We start from the raw sequence: 17,197 nt of genomic DNA, 5'->3' as shown, positions 1-17,197 counted from the left end.
ATCATTTCCTTTGTTGAATAGCTGCAACTAAAACCCAATTATCTCTGAAATCATCCCCATTACCCCTTTTGTTTTGGCCATAAGTGTGGAATTTGACATGTTCATAAAAGAAGAAAGTCTTCAAGCTTTGACCATTTGTCAATGATTACTTAATAATTGCAGAATTTTGTCTCTTGACGAATCATTATCTTAAAAACTTCATCAACCTTTCTTAATTACTTGTCACTTTGCTAATGGAAGCATTTTGTCCTTTGGAATCTTGTTGCATTTCAAATGAACTAGTTTGAATCTTCTGGGAGCTTACTTGGAGATTATTACATCAACAACTTACTATTTCAAAATTGCACATACATAAAAATGATACATAAAAGTTATGAGAGAGCAACTCTTTTGTTGGGAATTTTAATAACCATCATTAGTATGTATTTGAATGACATTTGGTAACAAGTGAAAAATAAAGTACTTATGTGTTTAACCTTAATTGAGCTTAAAAGGTCATTAAGATGACATTAGGTGTGATTAGTAAAAATTAACATCTTTTGATTCAAAAATCTTTTGATATCAAAATGGGCAACTATTATAAGTATGTTTAAAAAGGTTTTGTAAATTATAGATGCCTCAAAGTGGTCTAACTTAAAGTGGATGAATTTGGTAACAGAGAAAACTGCGGTCGAACTGTGGTCGTCCGTGAGGTTGACCGCAGATCATAGTTTTGAAAAGGATTACAGACGTTGGTACATGGCACGGTCAGACCCACGGTCGACCGTGGTGCAGCCGCATAGCGATTTTACCAAGTTAATTATTTATGTATTGATCTTTTGCTAGAGATAGTGTAGGCTTATGAACTCATGTCGTCTTACATATGATCAAACACTTATTTCTTTTGTGTCATCATCAAAATAAAGTGATTAAATTTTGAATATTATAATTGGATTCTTAACCAACCTTCTCCCCCTTTTTGATGATGACAAACATATGAGTAAGTGTTTAGTTATTTAAGTCGACATAAGTGTTAGCTTTTGTCGAAGCAAAAATGTTAGCTCCCCTTGAAACTAAGCGCGCCCTAGAGTAATGCTCCCCCTTAAATTGTACAAGCTTATCAATCGTTCATGCATATCAATGGTATGGCTCCCCCTTGAACCAAAATTGAAAGTAAAAGAGCAACAAACATAACAAGCATAGCAAGTACATGACAATAATTAGTACACAATAAGTTTTAATTTCCAGGACAAGTATTGTATCTCCCCGCCCTTTAAACCTAATTTTAACCAACATTAATAGTTCAATGATAAATGCCGTTGGTGCTAAACGCATCGGAGATAGTTGATCCTTCATTGTCGGAAGAGATAATGATGACCGGATGGGCTTCCCAATAGGTAAGAGGAATTGTGGACACGGGTTGAGGAATTTGAGAAGGATTAATGGAACCAACAAATTGGAAAAGTCGATTAAGGTGGTTTGAGTACGTAAGATGGCGATTTCCTAGCTCTCGAAGATAACCCATTATTTGCGTCGTGAGATAAGCGAGATTTATGGGTTCATGAGTAAGAAGAGACCACATGATAACAACCTCGGTTCTTGAGATGTGAGTGGCGGTAGAGTTCCTACAATATACATTGTTGCGAATGACGTTTAATAGGAATTGAAGATCATGGCATATTTTGTCATCTTGAATGCGAAGTCATTGGTTGAGGTTTCGTTGTGCTCCCGGAATGATAATAAGATCTAAGATAGGTTGTAACGGAAATGTGGGATTAAGTGATCTTAGATCGGTAGAAGGAGTATAGAAGGAATGCCCATTGGAAGGAATGGCCATCATAGTTGCAAATTGTTCAAGAGACCAAGTGTAGGGTGTATTGAAAAGTCGAAATGCAACTTGGTCGGGATTTTAAACATCAAGATGAGCATAAAATTCTCTAATCAACATTGGATAAATGACTTCATCAAACTCAAGGAATGAGAAGCAATTGTTTTCAGTCAAAAGTTAAGTTAGTTCGGGAAAGTCGGTATGATGAACAACACGCTCTTCATGAAGTGTTCGAGTTTCCATGTGTTGCCTATTTTTTGTAATACGTTGATTTCTCGTGTTGGGCATTTCCTTGAAGAAAATTGAAAGAGTTTGGACCACTTTTGGAGAGTACTTGAAAATAGGACAAAAGAAAATCTAGTGATCCAGTGGTTGGGGTTTAAAGAAGAGATGTGGTTGGTGGAAAAGTTGTTTGGATATTAAAGAGAGTACACAAAAGACAAAGAAAAATGTCAGACACCAGGCGATTGCCTACACGGTCGATCGTAGTTCGACCGTGCGTGATCTGCAGGAACTTTTGCGGAGTATGTTCCATCATTCCCAACCCATTCCTAGGCAAGTTAAAGGTCTCAATTTTAAGGGGCTTAGTGAATATGTTAGCTATGTTTTTAGTAGATTCTACCTTGTCTATCACAATATTACCATTTTAGACATGGTCACGACGGAAGTGGTGCCTAATGTCTATGTGTTTAGTACTAGAGTGTAATATTTGATTTTTAGATAAGTCTATAGCACTTTTGTTATCACAACATATGGGTATTTCGGATGAGATGATACCGTAATCAAGGAAGGTTTGATTCATCCATAAAACTTGTACACATGCTTTTCTCATAGCTACATATTCGGCTTCGGTGGTAAACAATGCAACGAACGTTTGCTTCTTCGGGAACCATGATGTTAAGCAAAGACGACCCTCGAACGCGCATACTCCACTTGTGCTCTTTCTATCAATCATTGACCCTCCATGATTGGAATTCGCAAAGCACATAATATCAACCCCGGTGAACTTTGGATACCATAACCCAAGATGCATTGTCCCCTTTAAGTATCTAAAGATCCTTTTGACGGCCTCAACATGTGACGTCTTTGGATTTTCTTGAAATCTTGCACACAAGCACACACTAAACATGAAATCAGGCCAACTTGTCATTAAATATAGAAGGGATCCAATCATTCCCCTATATTTAGTGCTATCAAACGGTTCTCCTTCTCCTTCTAAAGTAAGTTTCACATTTATTGCCATAGGAGTCGCCATTGGTTTTGAGTTCTCCATTCCAAACTCTTTGATCATTTCATGAATGTACTTTTGTTGATTGATGAATGTTCCATCTTCTAGTTGTTTGATTTGAAGTCCGAGAAAGAACTTGAGTTCACCCATCATGCTCATTTCAAACTCATCATGCATTAACTTAGAAAACTCATTGCTAAGAGATTCATTAGTAGAACCAAATACAATATCACCAACATATATTTGAACTATAGCTAAATCCTTTTCATGCCTTTTAGTAAAGAGTGTATTATCAATTTTTCCCATTTCATAACCGTGATTTATTAAAAATGTATTAAGTCTTTCATACCATGCTCTAGGAGCTTGTTTAAGTCCATAAAGAGCCTTTTTAAGTTTATAAACATGATATGGTTTTTTGAAATCTTTAAATCCCGGAGGTTGTGACACATATACTTCTTCATTTATGACACCATTTAGAAAAGCACTTTTAACATCCATTTGATAAAGTTTGAAGTTATTGGCAAATGCATATGCAAGAAGTATTCTTATAGACTCTAGCCTAGCGACGGGGGCAAATATTTCATCATAATCAATTCCCTATTGTTGTCTATGTTCTTGTGCAACTAGTCTAGCTTTGTTTCTAACTACATTGCCATCTTCATCTAGTTTGTTTCTATAAACCCATTTGGTACCTATGATATTGCTCTCACTAGGTATAGGAACCAGATCCCATACATCACTCCTTTGGAATTGATTTAATTCCTATTGCATTGCTTCTACCCAACTTTCATCTAATAGCACTTCCTTATTATTTTTAGGTTCTATTTGGGTGATGAAAGCATAGTTGGCAATTAGGTTGAATGCTTGAGACCTAGTGGTTCTAGTATTGATATCTCCTATGACTTGTTCTATAGGATGATCCCTAACATGTTTAAGATCGCTCGAGGATGCTAAGTTATCCTTGCTTGGTTTTAAATGAGATCCATCCTCATCTATTTCATTGGACTCAACTTGAGTTGGCATTATTTCTATAGCATCTTGTTCTATCACATCATCATCTTCTAAGGGTTTAGTTTTAGGTGGAGGAGGAGTTTCATTGAATGTGACATCTAGGGATTTTTCTATGACGTTGGTGTATTTATTTAGAACCCTATATGCCTTACTTTCTAACGAATAACCTAAGAACACTCCCTCGTAAGCTTTGGGTTCAAACTTTGTAAGATATTCCTTTTTGTTCAAGATGAAGTATTTGCACCCGAATACTCTAAGATGGCTTACGGTTGGCTTTCTACCATTTAAGACTTCATATGTGTTTTATCCATTGATGTCCAAATTAGGACTCTATTTTGAATGTAGGAAGAGGTGGCAACGACTTTACTCCAAAACTTTTGAGGTATAGTTTGTTCATTTAACATTGTTCGACTCATTTCTTGAAGAGTTCGGTTTTTCCTTTCAACAACTCCATTAGATTGAGGTGTACGAGGAGCCGAGAAATTATGAGAAATACCATTTAAATCACAAAAGACTCCAAATTGAACATCATTATAAAATCTCTACCATGATCCGTTCTTACTGTTACTATGGTACAACCAAGTAAATTTTGTATTTTTGTAGCAAAAATTATGAATCTTTCACACGCTTCATTTAATGCTTTAGAAATAGTTTCCATGTATATCTTGAGAAGTCAGCTGCTATTACCAAAGTATAAAAATTTCCTCCATAACTTTGAACGGCCGATGGCCCAAATAAATCCATGTGTAAAAGTTCTAGACATCTTTTAGTAGAGATAAATTCTTAGGCTTATGACTTGCATGAACTTGCTTTCCTACTTTGTATGCATCACAAAAATGACTTTCATATTTCAATTTAGGCAAGTCTCTAACTATGTCTTTTAAAGATATGTTATGAATTAATTTCATATTAGTATGCCCTAGTCTTCTATGCCACAAAGTAGTAGTATCATGTATAGAGGTTAGACAAATATCTACATGTTTGAAGTCATCTAGTTTACATGTATAAAGGACTTTCTTCCTAATTCCATTTATGATACTTTTACCATCTTTTATTATATGTGAGGAGTTTTTGGTAAATGTCATGTTATAACCTTTATCACATATTCTTCATACACTTAGCAAGTTAAAGCTTAGGTTTTTAATGTGTAACACATTGTCAAGTGTAATCTTTTGATTAGTAATGTTACCTTTACCGATGATTTTTCCTTTTACGTCGCCACCAAAGATTACATCACTTCCATTGTGCTCCGTATACTTTGTGAAGAACTCTTTGTTGTCCGTCATGTGTGTTGTACATCCGCTATCAATTATCCAATCTTTATTTTGTACAACACCATTGAGACAAACCTATATTTGATCAATTAATAACTTTGGTACCCAATGTTTGTTGGGTCCGGAATGATTAGCATCAAAGATTCCTAATCTAACCCATCTTTTCACAATTTTGACATTATTGTTCTTTTTGAGATGTGTTTTAGTTTCGGTCTTTTTGTTCCTAGTATTTTGATTAATCATTCTTTTTAAAGGATTTTTCACAAGTGACTTGACTTCTTTCCTATTTGTTTTAACTCGATCAATCATGTTAGCCTTTGTTGATTTTTCTTCTTTTGGTTTTTCTACTACTTTGAGTTTTTCTTGGGGTTTAACAAACACGATTGGTTTATGTTTAGATGTTTCAACCTTAAGAGTATTCTCCTTATATCCTAACCCTTGTTAATTATTCTTTGATTTTTGAACATTCAAAATGTTTTCTAGCACTTTACTACTTCCATCATATTTTCAAAATTTAATTCTATTCGAGTAGTTTGTTAGCCTTGTTTAAAACAAGCTTTTCATGTTTTAAATCATCACATGTGAGACATTCTTGTGAGTTAGATATTCTTTCTTTGAGTTGCAAGATTTCTAGCCTAAGTAAGTTGTTTTCTTCCTTAAGACTTGTCTTGTTATTACTTACTTTATTACTCAAAACACATAATTTAACAAAGTTGTCAATATTAAATTCAAATGTATTTGAAAGTACCTCATTGTCGGTTTGTCCGACTTGTGATGCTTCGTCATCGTCAATTGGATTATCAATGGCCATGAGAAACGTTTCTTTTCCCTCTTCTTATGTGTCGTTTTCTTCATCATCCCATGCACCTCCAAGAAATGTTTTTATTCTTTCACTTGGGACATTCACTTATCAAGTGATTTGGATCACCGCACACAAATCATTTTCGCACAAACTTTTCTTGGAATCGAATGGTGTCTTCTTTTGTTCCATTGGAGGACGAACATGGTTTCTCGGCCTTCGATTAAATTTCTTAAATGAGCGAACAATGAATGCAAGTTGTTCTTCGTCATTTAGAATGGCGTCATCATCATCATCGACATCATATTCTTCATGAATCTTAGCCTTTAGAGCAATTAACTTGTTCTTCTCTGTTTTGGCCTATTCTACTTCATCATCTTTGTCTAGTATGACCTCATGTACTTTGAGATTTCCAATGAGTTCATCTAGAGTCAACTATTCTGCATTTTTTGATTCGTCAATGGCCGTCACTTTTGGTCTTCATCTTGATGGTAGAGCTCTCAAGAATTTTCGAACATATTGCTTATCCGTATAGATTGTACCTAGAGCTTTCAAACATGAAGAAATATTGTTAAATCTAGTATAAGCACTATCTATTTTCTCATAATCTTTAATAGCAAATTGTTCATATTTAGTTATAAGCAATTCTACTTTATTTTCTATGACTTGCGGGTTTCCATGATGAGTAACCATGGTACTATCCCACATTTCTTTAGCACTACCCATCATAAAAACTCTCTCATATTATTTCCAAGGAAATGGTCATTTTTTTTCCATAGTTTTTGCCTACATCTACTTTGTGTTCCTTAGACCACTCTTCCTCGAGTATAAAGATTTTAGTTTTCTATCATCACCAAGCTTAATTGGAACATACTCACCTTTAGTAATGATGTTCCAATAGTCTATGTATTTGGAGCGGACATATGTTTCAAATCGATGCTTCCAATAACAAAATCCTTCACTTTCAAGAAGTGGAGGTCTTTGCATGGAGCATCCTTCACTATAGTTCAAGTTCTCAAAGTAGATGTTCCATGATCTTAAACGCTAAAATTTGCAAAATTTGTCTTAATTCCAAATTAGTAATTTTTAGCAAAACGTTTAGAGCAACCGCTCTGATACCAATTATAAGTAACTAGAGAGGGGGGGTGAATAGTTATTTAGTCGATTTTTAAAAATTTCTTTGCATTTTCTTAAACTTGAACTTGATATAGTGTGACTTGAAATGTTTGTTCTCAAACAATACTTATAAAATGTATGTATGTGTATATGTATATGTAATCAAAGAGATAAAGGAAAAGAGAACAATGATGAAACATGACTAGGAACTTCGAAATCAACAGGTTTAACTCACACAAAGGTGGAATTAGTGAATCAAACCATTCTAGTGAATATTGTGCTTTTTGGGATTAATTAAGTCAAACCACAACAATGGATGTGTGATTAGATTAATGCCTAGAGCTATAATTCACCTCTTGAGTGATTTGGGTTGAGAGAGAATCGGATAAGGCTACCAGATCTGAGTGATGTGTGTGTAAAATGAGAGGCTTAACCTAAAATGAAGAACATAACACTTAAATACCCCTGCTGTTGAGTCAACCGTGCGAGTCAGCCGTCACTCGTACGAGTGGGCTGCATCACCCATACGGGTGATCACTTACTCATGTATGTATACTCAGATTAGGTTTGTGACTCAGCTCAGCTCAACCGTGCGTATGAGCTTGTCAGCTGTACGAGTGAGACTTCACTCGTACTCGTACGGCTGACTGAGTCTAATGTAGTTAGACATCCTTATCGCGTTCTTGCAGTACCTGTAACCACATATAAACACATATAGGATAATAACGAGTGATCATGGTAGCCCATAAACTGAAGTACTGTTCACAAACGTAAGGTAGATGTCTAGGGACTTACAGAAAATGCATCAACAACTTCCCCTAGGACCTAGAACATCGATTATAATAAAGTAAACGTCTATGAAATACATATAAGTCCAAAAGTAACATCAGTTTAACATCAAATACACATCCAGATTCTCTCTCTCACATAAAAACATCAAAAACAAAATACAAACTAGCAACACAGTATCTGACAGGATTCAGTTGGCCTGAGCTTGGTTCAAGCTTTGAGCATCACTTTCTCTGTTGATGTAGGCATGGTAGACATCGATCACACATTGATATCTCATAGCTTCCTCCTTTTTATCATCTCTGAACGTAATGTGATGGCGGTGAAGTGTCGCCACATTATATCTTTACAAGTTTCTCAGCCACATAGGATCCAAAATCCTCACATTGTCAAACTGTGTGCTTCCATCTTCTTTCTCAATTGCAGTCAGTATCACTGCTTCCTCTGACAATTCATCATAGAACCACCATCTGAAGTTTTTACATATATCCTTGGGTAAGGACATCAAAGGAGATTGTTTCATATACTTGGCTGGACGGAACTTAACAACTCGAACAGGTCCACCTTTCGAATTCAACTTTGTTGGGTGCATGGAGAACCTGGCGGCTGTTGACTTAAAGATATCCCATTTCCCTATTTTGTACTCATATCTGAGTTTTCTCTGAAACAATCTGGAAAGTTCACTATCCTCAGCGTTCAACATCTTCAGCTTCGCAAGTTGCATGATCTCAAAGTAAGGTAGATTTTTGAAGTGACTCGGTCTTGCCATATAATCAACTCCTCCTTCCCTCTTGATCGCAAAACAATTTATCTCCTTGAAGTATCCCTAGCTTAGAATTTTACCCTTGGCATACTTCTTGGTTCTCTTTCCCTTTTCATAGAAACTGACAAACTTTGGCTGGAGTTCTGGCTTATTCATCTGATCAGGGTTAACAACATTTTATTTCCACCAACTCTGACGGATCTCATCTTCTTCAACATTTCTGTTAACTTTAACCCTATCACGTTTGAACCATTTATTAATATCATTCCATACCTCGGCTTTAGCTTGCTCGGCTCAGAGTTTCTTCTTCTTTTGCTCAATCTCTTTTATTTCTTTCTCAACGAGCAGTTTCTCATGTCGGATTCTCTTATTCCTTTTCCATTAAAACATCAAATTCTTTGATTTGCTCCTTGTATACCTTCCTCGCCTTTTCTAATTCATTCAACCTCTTTGTTTTCACCTCACTACTCAAATTGAAAAAGTCACTTAAAGATTTGAGTGACGGATTCGAGTAGGGCTCGAGCGAAGGCATAACAATGTCAACTTCTTCTTCTTCATCTTCATTCTCAGATTTTGTCATCAATTCATCCTCGGACTCAATTATCACATCCTCTTTCACATTATCTTTACCAACAGAATCTTCACTCTTTTCATCCGCAAACAAATTATCAAAATCACTTAAGTCAATATTTTGGATTGATTCAGGAGGGACATTAGCAGCTGGCTCTTCTTGTGGAGCCTTGACTTCAACTTCAACTGTCTCTGCATCCTCTGTATCATTTTCATTTTCATATGCCAGAGCAGCCAGCTGTTCCACTGGGAAATCACTTGGTGGAACTTCCCCCTTTTCTGCATCATTAAAAACATTTGAATAGTTCATATAATATTCAGCAGTAAAGACCTCACCATATTCATTAAAGCTTTGAATAGGTATCACTAACGGAATTTCAAAAGAGGTCCTCCAGTGCCAGCATCTTCTTCATCATCTTTTTCGTCATCACCTCCTAAATCAGAGGAATATTCACCTCCATCCGTTATCAACTTAGTCTTACCAGAGGTAATTTGTTTGATCTTATCGCTCATCTCCTTCAACTTCAACATGTTTTCACTCTTAATAGCCACAATCTTTGTCTTTAACTTCTCTTTCTTTCCCTTCTGACGGATCACACGATTCCACAACCTTTTGTTATCTTCCACTTACTACTCAATCTTTGCTTCATTAAATTTCTTCTCTTCGATGGCTTGATTCTCGAGATTAGTAATCTTAGTGATCAACGACAACAGATGATTTTACTGTGTCTTGAATTCTGATGACGTGACCTAAGGTGTTGTGGTGGCAGGTCTTGGTGAGGTAACATCGGCTCTAGCATCCTTCATGAAACTGGAAGGTTGTCTCTGAGCTTGTTGTCTAGAACCTCTCTGAGATGACCTCTGAGGTAAGTCAAAATGATGTTTAGTTCTCTTCTCCTTCTTCTTTGGCTGTTCGAAAGTCATTGGTCCTTTACCTTTTCTCTTCCTTTGAATCAAACTAACATATTCCTCTGTTGCTTCATCATCATCACCATCATTAACATCATCATTAACATTATTTCCTCCTTGAGCTTCACCAATTGCTCTTTGATTATCATCTGCACCTTCCTCCTCATCAGTAACTTCATAGTTAGAGTCGGAATCCTCATTTCTCCAAGCATTACCAGCTGGACATCGATAATTCTCCTTGATGAGATGGCAAATAAGCTTTCTCTTAAAATTAGGTTTCAGATCCTCGTTTATTGTTTCCTCCATTCTCTAAAAAGTTATCGGATTCATTGGTTTTAGGTGAATAATATCCTCTTCAAGCTTTGGTAGATCTGGTTCAGCGTCATTGATAATCAATTGAAGAAAATTGGCGTAGATAAGATATCTCTGTGTAGAACTGAAAAGATTTGCTTTGAAGTAATAGAAGACGAATCCTAAGAAATCATACGGACCCCTTAGGACAAGTGCCACAAAGATACTCTGCACTTTCTCATTCAGCTTATCAAAACCAGCTTTACGTCCACTCAAATAGTGCATTATCACATGAGCAAGATATTGAAACAGTGGAGGTAGAAGAGTCTTCATCAGTTCAGATTTACCAAAAATATAACCAGAATATGCACATCTCTTGAAGCATCCGTGGATTCTTTCTCGATTGATTGTCATGTGGGAGCAGTTCTCATCATTAAAACTTAAAATCCTCTTCATCACAGTCTTAGAAACAATGATCTCATGCCCTTGAACAGTACTGACCAGCTTAGTCTCAGCTTCTAACACATCAAGTGCCGCATTTCTCTAGAATTCCCTTTGGTGGCTGTAGTAAGACGTGTATGGAGTAGAAATAGAAGTATGTATCCTTGATCGCTGAAGAAAAGCTTTAATCTCTTTAAAGTGTTCACCCCTCTCGAGAGTAGTGTCATAGAGGGTGACTTGATTGTTGAGCTCACCCTTTTCTAGAATAATCTCTTATTGGGTAGGTGGATTAACTGGATTGACTAGAGGATTCTGTTCTTGCTCCTCCTGAGCTTCTGGGTTTACAACCGGAACATTTACTTGTTGTTCAGCCATTGGTAAAATCTTAACAAACTGAAACATCAAAAGAAATGTCAGAAAAAAATAATCATAAATCATAAAACATTAAAGCATTTGCAACAAAGTGTCATAAACTTGTTAAACAGGACAAACAGTGCGAGTGAGTCTATCACACGTGTGGCTGAGAGCTCAGTTATGCGAGTAACATGGTCACTCGTGTCACTGTTGACACGTTTAGGCAATAACATGGTTTCAGACAAGGTACACGGTTGAGGCTTATAAGTATATGCGAGTGAGTCAACCGTGTGGTGACTCGTGTAGTTAAGCACACTTGTCAGCTCAGTCAAACGAGTGAGCAGCTGTAATGACCCGCACTTTTTCGATCATTCTATACTTATAAGATTAATATTTACATAAATTAAACCTTACCAACATGATAAGCAATCCAAATTGTTGAGACTTATGTTTTTGAAATGAGTTTTACACAACGTTTGACCGTCTAGTTTGACCGATGATATCACGAACTATATAACATATGATAATTATACGTTTGTGTATATATATGTATATATACATATTTAACATGATCTAAGGATGTTTTAATATCTCATTTTGTATTAATAACAATAAGTTATAAGTATATTTTGAAACTACTAACTTAAGTTTTCAAAACGATAACCATACGTAACGTTATTTGACATAAATACTTATAACATATAATGTTTATACATATATCGTATATGTAATGTATTTAATCACTTTTAAGAACTTAAATACATAAAACAATATAAGTATATTCACAAAAGATAGCTATATTTGAATTCTCATTCCATTTTTCACAAGATTTCTATACGTATATCTAGAGTACATGTACTCGTATCATACCTAACCTCTATACGTATTTACTATTGGTATATACACATCAAATCACCACCAACCAGCCCTTGTTCAATGCCTTATGTATAAGGTAATTGCTTTTGTATGATTGTTTGACAAATACAAAAGATTACAAACTAAAATTTTGTCCATGATCACCTTAAAATCACGTTTTTAAGGGAGGTAGGAGTATCATCATTTTGATTCATTTTCACTTCAATTATCTTAGCTAAAACACACACTCTTTCTTAACCTTTAAACTCCATAAACATTCAGCAAAGTTCCATGAAGATCTAGCTTCAAAAACCTTACTTAATCACCATAAGAAAACTCTTACAACAACACTTCAAGAAATCCTTCCAAGAACACAAACTTACTTCCAATCTTTCATCCAATTCCATCACCCTTTTGGTTCTAGCTTTTTACTCCTCTTTTACAGAAACCTTGTCCAAGGAACTTGAGGTAGTAACTATGTTCATAACCTTATTCGATTCATATATATATAGCTATCTTATTTTGTGGTATAAGATTTTAACAACAAGAACATAGTTTGAATATTCTCAAACTTGTTTGCAAACTAAATAGATCCTTCTAACTTAACTTTTAAAATACTTCAAGACCTGTAATATAACTTAAATATATGTTAACTTAACAAGGTATAACTTGGTTTTTCAAAGATTACCTTAAAAACTGTTTTTACGACGTCGGAGTGTAACCGGGGGCTGTTTTGGGTTGGATAATTAAAAACCATCTTAAACTTTGAATTGGAGGTTTATTTTCTGGAAAAATGATTTTTACTATGAATATGATAAAACATAAAAATTTCATGATTTAATTCAAAGTATAAGTATTTTTAGAAAAATGGTCATTAAATGATATTTTTGTAACAAAAATGATTAACTTCATAAGTTTCACCAAAGTTTCACCTATGACCTGTGATTTCGAATACAAACTAAGGTATTTACAGTTCATAGTCTTAAAGAGGGACTCGATCCAAGGAGATGGAAAGTTGAATCAACGAAAACGGAGTTGTAACGAAGAAACTATGACCAAAACAAACTCGGATATCCAAGACTAGTTTAGCAACGAAAATAATTGGGAAAAATTAAATAAATCACATCTTTTTAAGATAACATGATATTTTATATATATGTACTTATAATTCAATTTTATATGGTTCAGGATCACCCGTAAACAACACGAGAAGATTAATCATAAGATCCCATGATTGTACGCAACACGTCATTTGACAACACCGGTACTTTATGTACGCAACACGTCATTTGACAACACCGGTACCATGGGTCAAGATTAATCCCGACCAATACAAATACGATGGGGTTTTATTTATTTCGATGGGGGTTTTATTTATTAAACACCTAAATATGAACCATTAAAATTGAATTACTAACATCGGACTGCTAACTACGGACTAAGAAATTATTAAAACTATTAAAAGTATAATAAGTATATATATGTGACGATTGTTTAAAATGGAAATATATTGATAAACTATATATGGATAGGTTCGTGATATCAACCGGAGACCAAGTCAAAATATATATATCTTCAAGGAAAAAGTGAGTATATAGTCCCACTTTTAAACTCTAAATATTTCGGGATGAGAATACATGTATTTTATGTTTTACGATATGGACACAAGTAACTGAAAAATATATTCTACGTTGAGTTGTACCACTGGCATACTTCCCTGTAGCTTGGTAACTACTATTTACAGCGGTATTGTAAACGCGAATCCTGTTGATAGATCTATCGGGCCTGACAACCCCAACCGGACTGGACGACCAGTATTCAACGGTTGCACAGTACTTCGTTTCGTGACTACACTTGGTACGGTGTAGTAAGATTTCATAATAAAGGGAATATGCGACGTGATTAAATGTTAAGTATGGTTACCAAGTGCTCAACCACTTAGAATATTTTTATTAAAATGTTTACATATGAAATCTTGTGGTCTACATTTATACCGCTGCCGGCATTAAACCTATATCTCACCAACTTTATGTTGACGTTTTAAACATGTCTATTCTCAGGTGATAATTAGAAGCTTCCGCTGCTACATGTTGAATTTAAACAAGATCTTGAGTATGCATATTTGTGTCAAAAATAAAACTGCATATCGGAGGATTTGTAATGTAAAATATGCTAGAAATCGTATTGTTATCATCACATGTAAAGTTTGTAAGTCTAAGATTATCGCTAAACGATAATCATCTTTATTTTGTCTAAAGCTTGTATCAAAATAAGAATTATGGTTTGTAATGTAAAATATATGCAGTTGTTCTTTTAAAAATGTCGCATATAGAGGTCAATACCTCGCAATGAAATCATACGTTATCTAACACGTTCTTATGGTTAAAGACGGGTTATGACATGTGGTATCAGAGCGGTGGTCTTAGCGAACCAGGTTTGCATTAGTGTGTCTAACCGAGAAGTCGTTAGGATACATTAGTAAGTCTGGACTTTGACCGGGTCTGATTTAAAAAACCATTGCTTATCATTGTTGGTTAAAATTTATATGTAAATATTATGTAGTACTAATGGGTTAGTTGTTATGTGATAGATGTCGGGCTCGAAACTTATTATCACATTCAGCGACTCCGAATCAGAATCTTCAGATGGCGTTTCAGTCATTAACCTATCCGATGACGAAAATGATATCTTTGGGGAAGACTCACAAATTCCGGATGAACCAACTATAGGGAACCCGGAAAGTGAACCCGAGGAGGAAAGTGAACCCGAGGAGGAAAGTGAACCCGAGGAAGAAATACAGGAAATTACGAAAGACAAGTTCGAACTAGGAAAGAAACGAAAGGCTAATGAATTAGAAAATTTAAATCTTGAGTTTAATAAGGATGATGTGGCACCAACTCCACTAGACACTACCACCCCTATTCACGCTATTCCTATTCGTTCTATCCCGACATCCAGTTCTTCAGTCCCACAGCCAAAATATAGGCAGACAGCCAGGATAAGCGTTAGGCGATTCATTGAACCTAAACGTCTTAGAAAATAGACCAAACGATGCGCTGCCGTATTAAACCATGGGATCATATAATGTTTTGTATAATATTATTAGTGTGGTTTGCTTAATGTTCGATGTAAGATAAGCATATGTAAAATAGTGAAGTGTGAAATGCAATAATTTTCCATGGTTAAGTATTATTTAGATGGTAGTAATTGATTCTGTACTAAGCTATTAAGTATGGACATTAACGGGTAGGTACTACCCTAGATATAATTATAAAACGCTAATAAGAAGAAAAGGCTTTTATAATAATACCTGGTTCATATAATTAATAAGCTATAATGTACTGTAAATATACACTACATCTATAATATTCCATGTGAATAATTATTTTCTTTTCATTCTTATAGAAGAATATGGCGCGATTGAACCGAATGACGGAACAAGAAATCCAGGAACTCATCAATCAGCGAGTGAACGACAGAATGTTATGGGTCGAGGCTGCAAGAGGTGCTACAGTTAACCCAAATCCTCGTGTGGGGTGCACTTACAAAACTTTTCAAGCTTGCAAGCCCTCATCATTCAGTGGAACAGAAGGACCGATCGGTTTAACCCGGTGGATAGAAAAGATGGAGACTGTGTTTAAAATAAGTGGTTGTGTTGAAAAGGACATGACCAAGTATGCATCGTGCACTTTACAAGATAGTGCACTCACGTGGTGGAAAAATTATGTGAAGGCTGTAGGAGGAGATGTAGCTTATGATACTCCTTGGGAAGAATTCAAAACAATGTTAATCAACGAGTATTGTCCAAGGAACGAGGTTAGGAAGTTGGAAGATGAATTATGAAGCCTGAAGGTTGTTGGTACTGAAATCACCAACTACAATCAGCGATTCATGGAATTAGTTTTGCTATGTCCTGAATTGGTTCCAACCGAAGAACGGAAGATTGAAATGTACAAAGATGGTTTGCCCAAAAAGGTCAAGGCAAATGTTACAGCATCGAAACCTAAGACAATTCATGAAGCTATAACCATGGCAAACGAGCTAATGGATCAGGTCATCATGGATAAGAAAGTATCCAATACTGATGTGAAGGTATCAGGTAACAAAAGAAAGTGGAATGGAAATTATGATCGAGGTAACCAACAACAATCTTTTAAGAAACAAGAAATCACGCAAGGTGCGGGTAGTGGTTTAAGCTTTGGTTATAAAGGAAAAAATCCTTTATGCAACCGATGCCACAAACATCACTCTGGTTACTGTAATGTGGTATGCAACAAATGTAATCGAAAGGGTCATCTTGCTGAAGATTGTAGGGCTCTCGTTACAAATACAAATGGTACCAAGACTCCTGCCACTAATGCAAATAGAACTGCTTTGGCTACTGTTACTTGTTATGGATGTGGGAAACAGGGTCATTATAAGAGCCAGTGCCCGAATCCAGAGAAGAATATCGGACCTGCACGAGGGAGAGCATTTGTTATTAATGCTAGAGAGGCGTGTGAAGACCCGGAGCTTGTTACGGGTACGTTTACCATTAATAACTTATCCGCATCTATTATATTTGATACTGGTGCTGATAGAAGTTACGTGTGTAGAGACTTTCACGCTAAATTGAATTGTTCATCATTACCTCTAGATGCTAAGTACATGATTGAGTTAGCTAATGGTAAACTAATTAAAGCCGATAAAATTTGCCGTGATTGAAAAATAAATTTAGCCGGAGAAACATTTAAGATTGATTTGATACCCATAGAATTAGGAAGTTTTGATGTAATAGTTGGCATGGACTGGATGTCCAAAGTAGGAGCTGAAGTTGTGTGCGCCAAGAAGGCAATTCGCATTCCTCGTAAGGATAAAACGCCAGTAATGATTTATGGAGAGAAGGGTAACTCAAAGCTAAAACTCATTAGTTATTTGAAAGCTCAAAAGTGCTTGAAGAAATGGTGCTATGCTATCTTAGCACATGTTAATAAAGTCGAAAAGAAAGAAA

The 17,197-nt window shown here is 35.6% G+C and overlaps 1 protein-coding gene across 1 annotated transcript; it reads right to left on the bottom strand.

The window, feature by feature from the left end:
- Positions 1 to 2,259: 2,259 nt before the first annotated feature.
- LOC139899799 (secreted RxLR effector protein 161-like) lies at positions 2,260 to 3,062 on the bottom strand. Its single transcript, XM_071882638.1, has 2 exons — positions 2,625 to 3,062; positions 2,260 to 2,358 (listed from the first exon to the last, which is right to left on the bottom strand). The coding sequence occupies exons 1-2, from the start codon at positions 3,060 to 3,062 to the stop codon at positions 2,260 to 2,262; spliced, it is 537 nt and encodes a 178-aa protein (XP_071738739.1).
- Between the last annotated feature and the right edge of the window lie 14,135 nt (positions 3,063 to 17,197).

The sequence above is a fragment of the Rutidosis leptorrhynchoides genome, chromosome 1, assembly GCF_046630445.1.
Source record: "Rutidosis leptorrhynchoides isolate AG116_Rl617_1_P2 chromosome 1, CSIRO_AGI_Rlap_v1, whole genome shotgun sequence".
NCBI lineage: Eukaryota > Viridiplantae > Streptophyta > Magnoliopsida > Asterales > Asteraceae > Rutidosis > Rutidosis leptorrhynchoides.
The sequence above is the reverse complement of the archived record's forward strand: the minus strand, read 5'-3'. Positions and strand labels throughout refer to the sequence as shown.

Coding starts and splice junctions, on each gene's coding strand:
- LOC139899799 (XM_071882638.1), bottom strand. CDS start 3,062: ATGGCGACTCCTATGGCAATAAATGTGAAACTTACTTTAGAAGGAGAA. Junction 2,359..2,624: donor TAGCTATGAGAAAAGCATGT/GTACAAGTTTTA, acceptor TAACTTGCCTAG/GAATGGGTTGGGAATGATGG.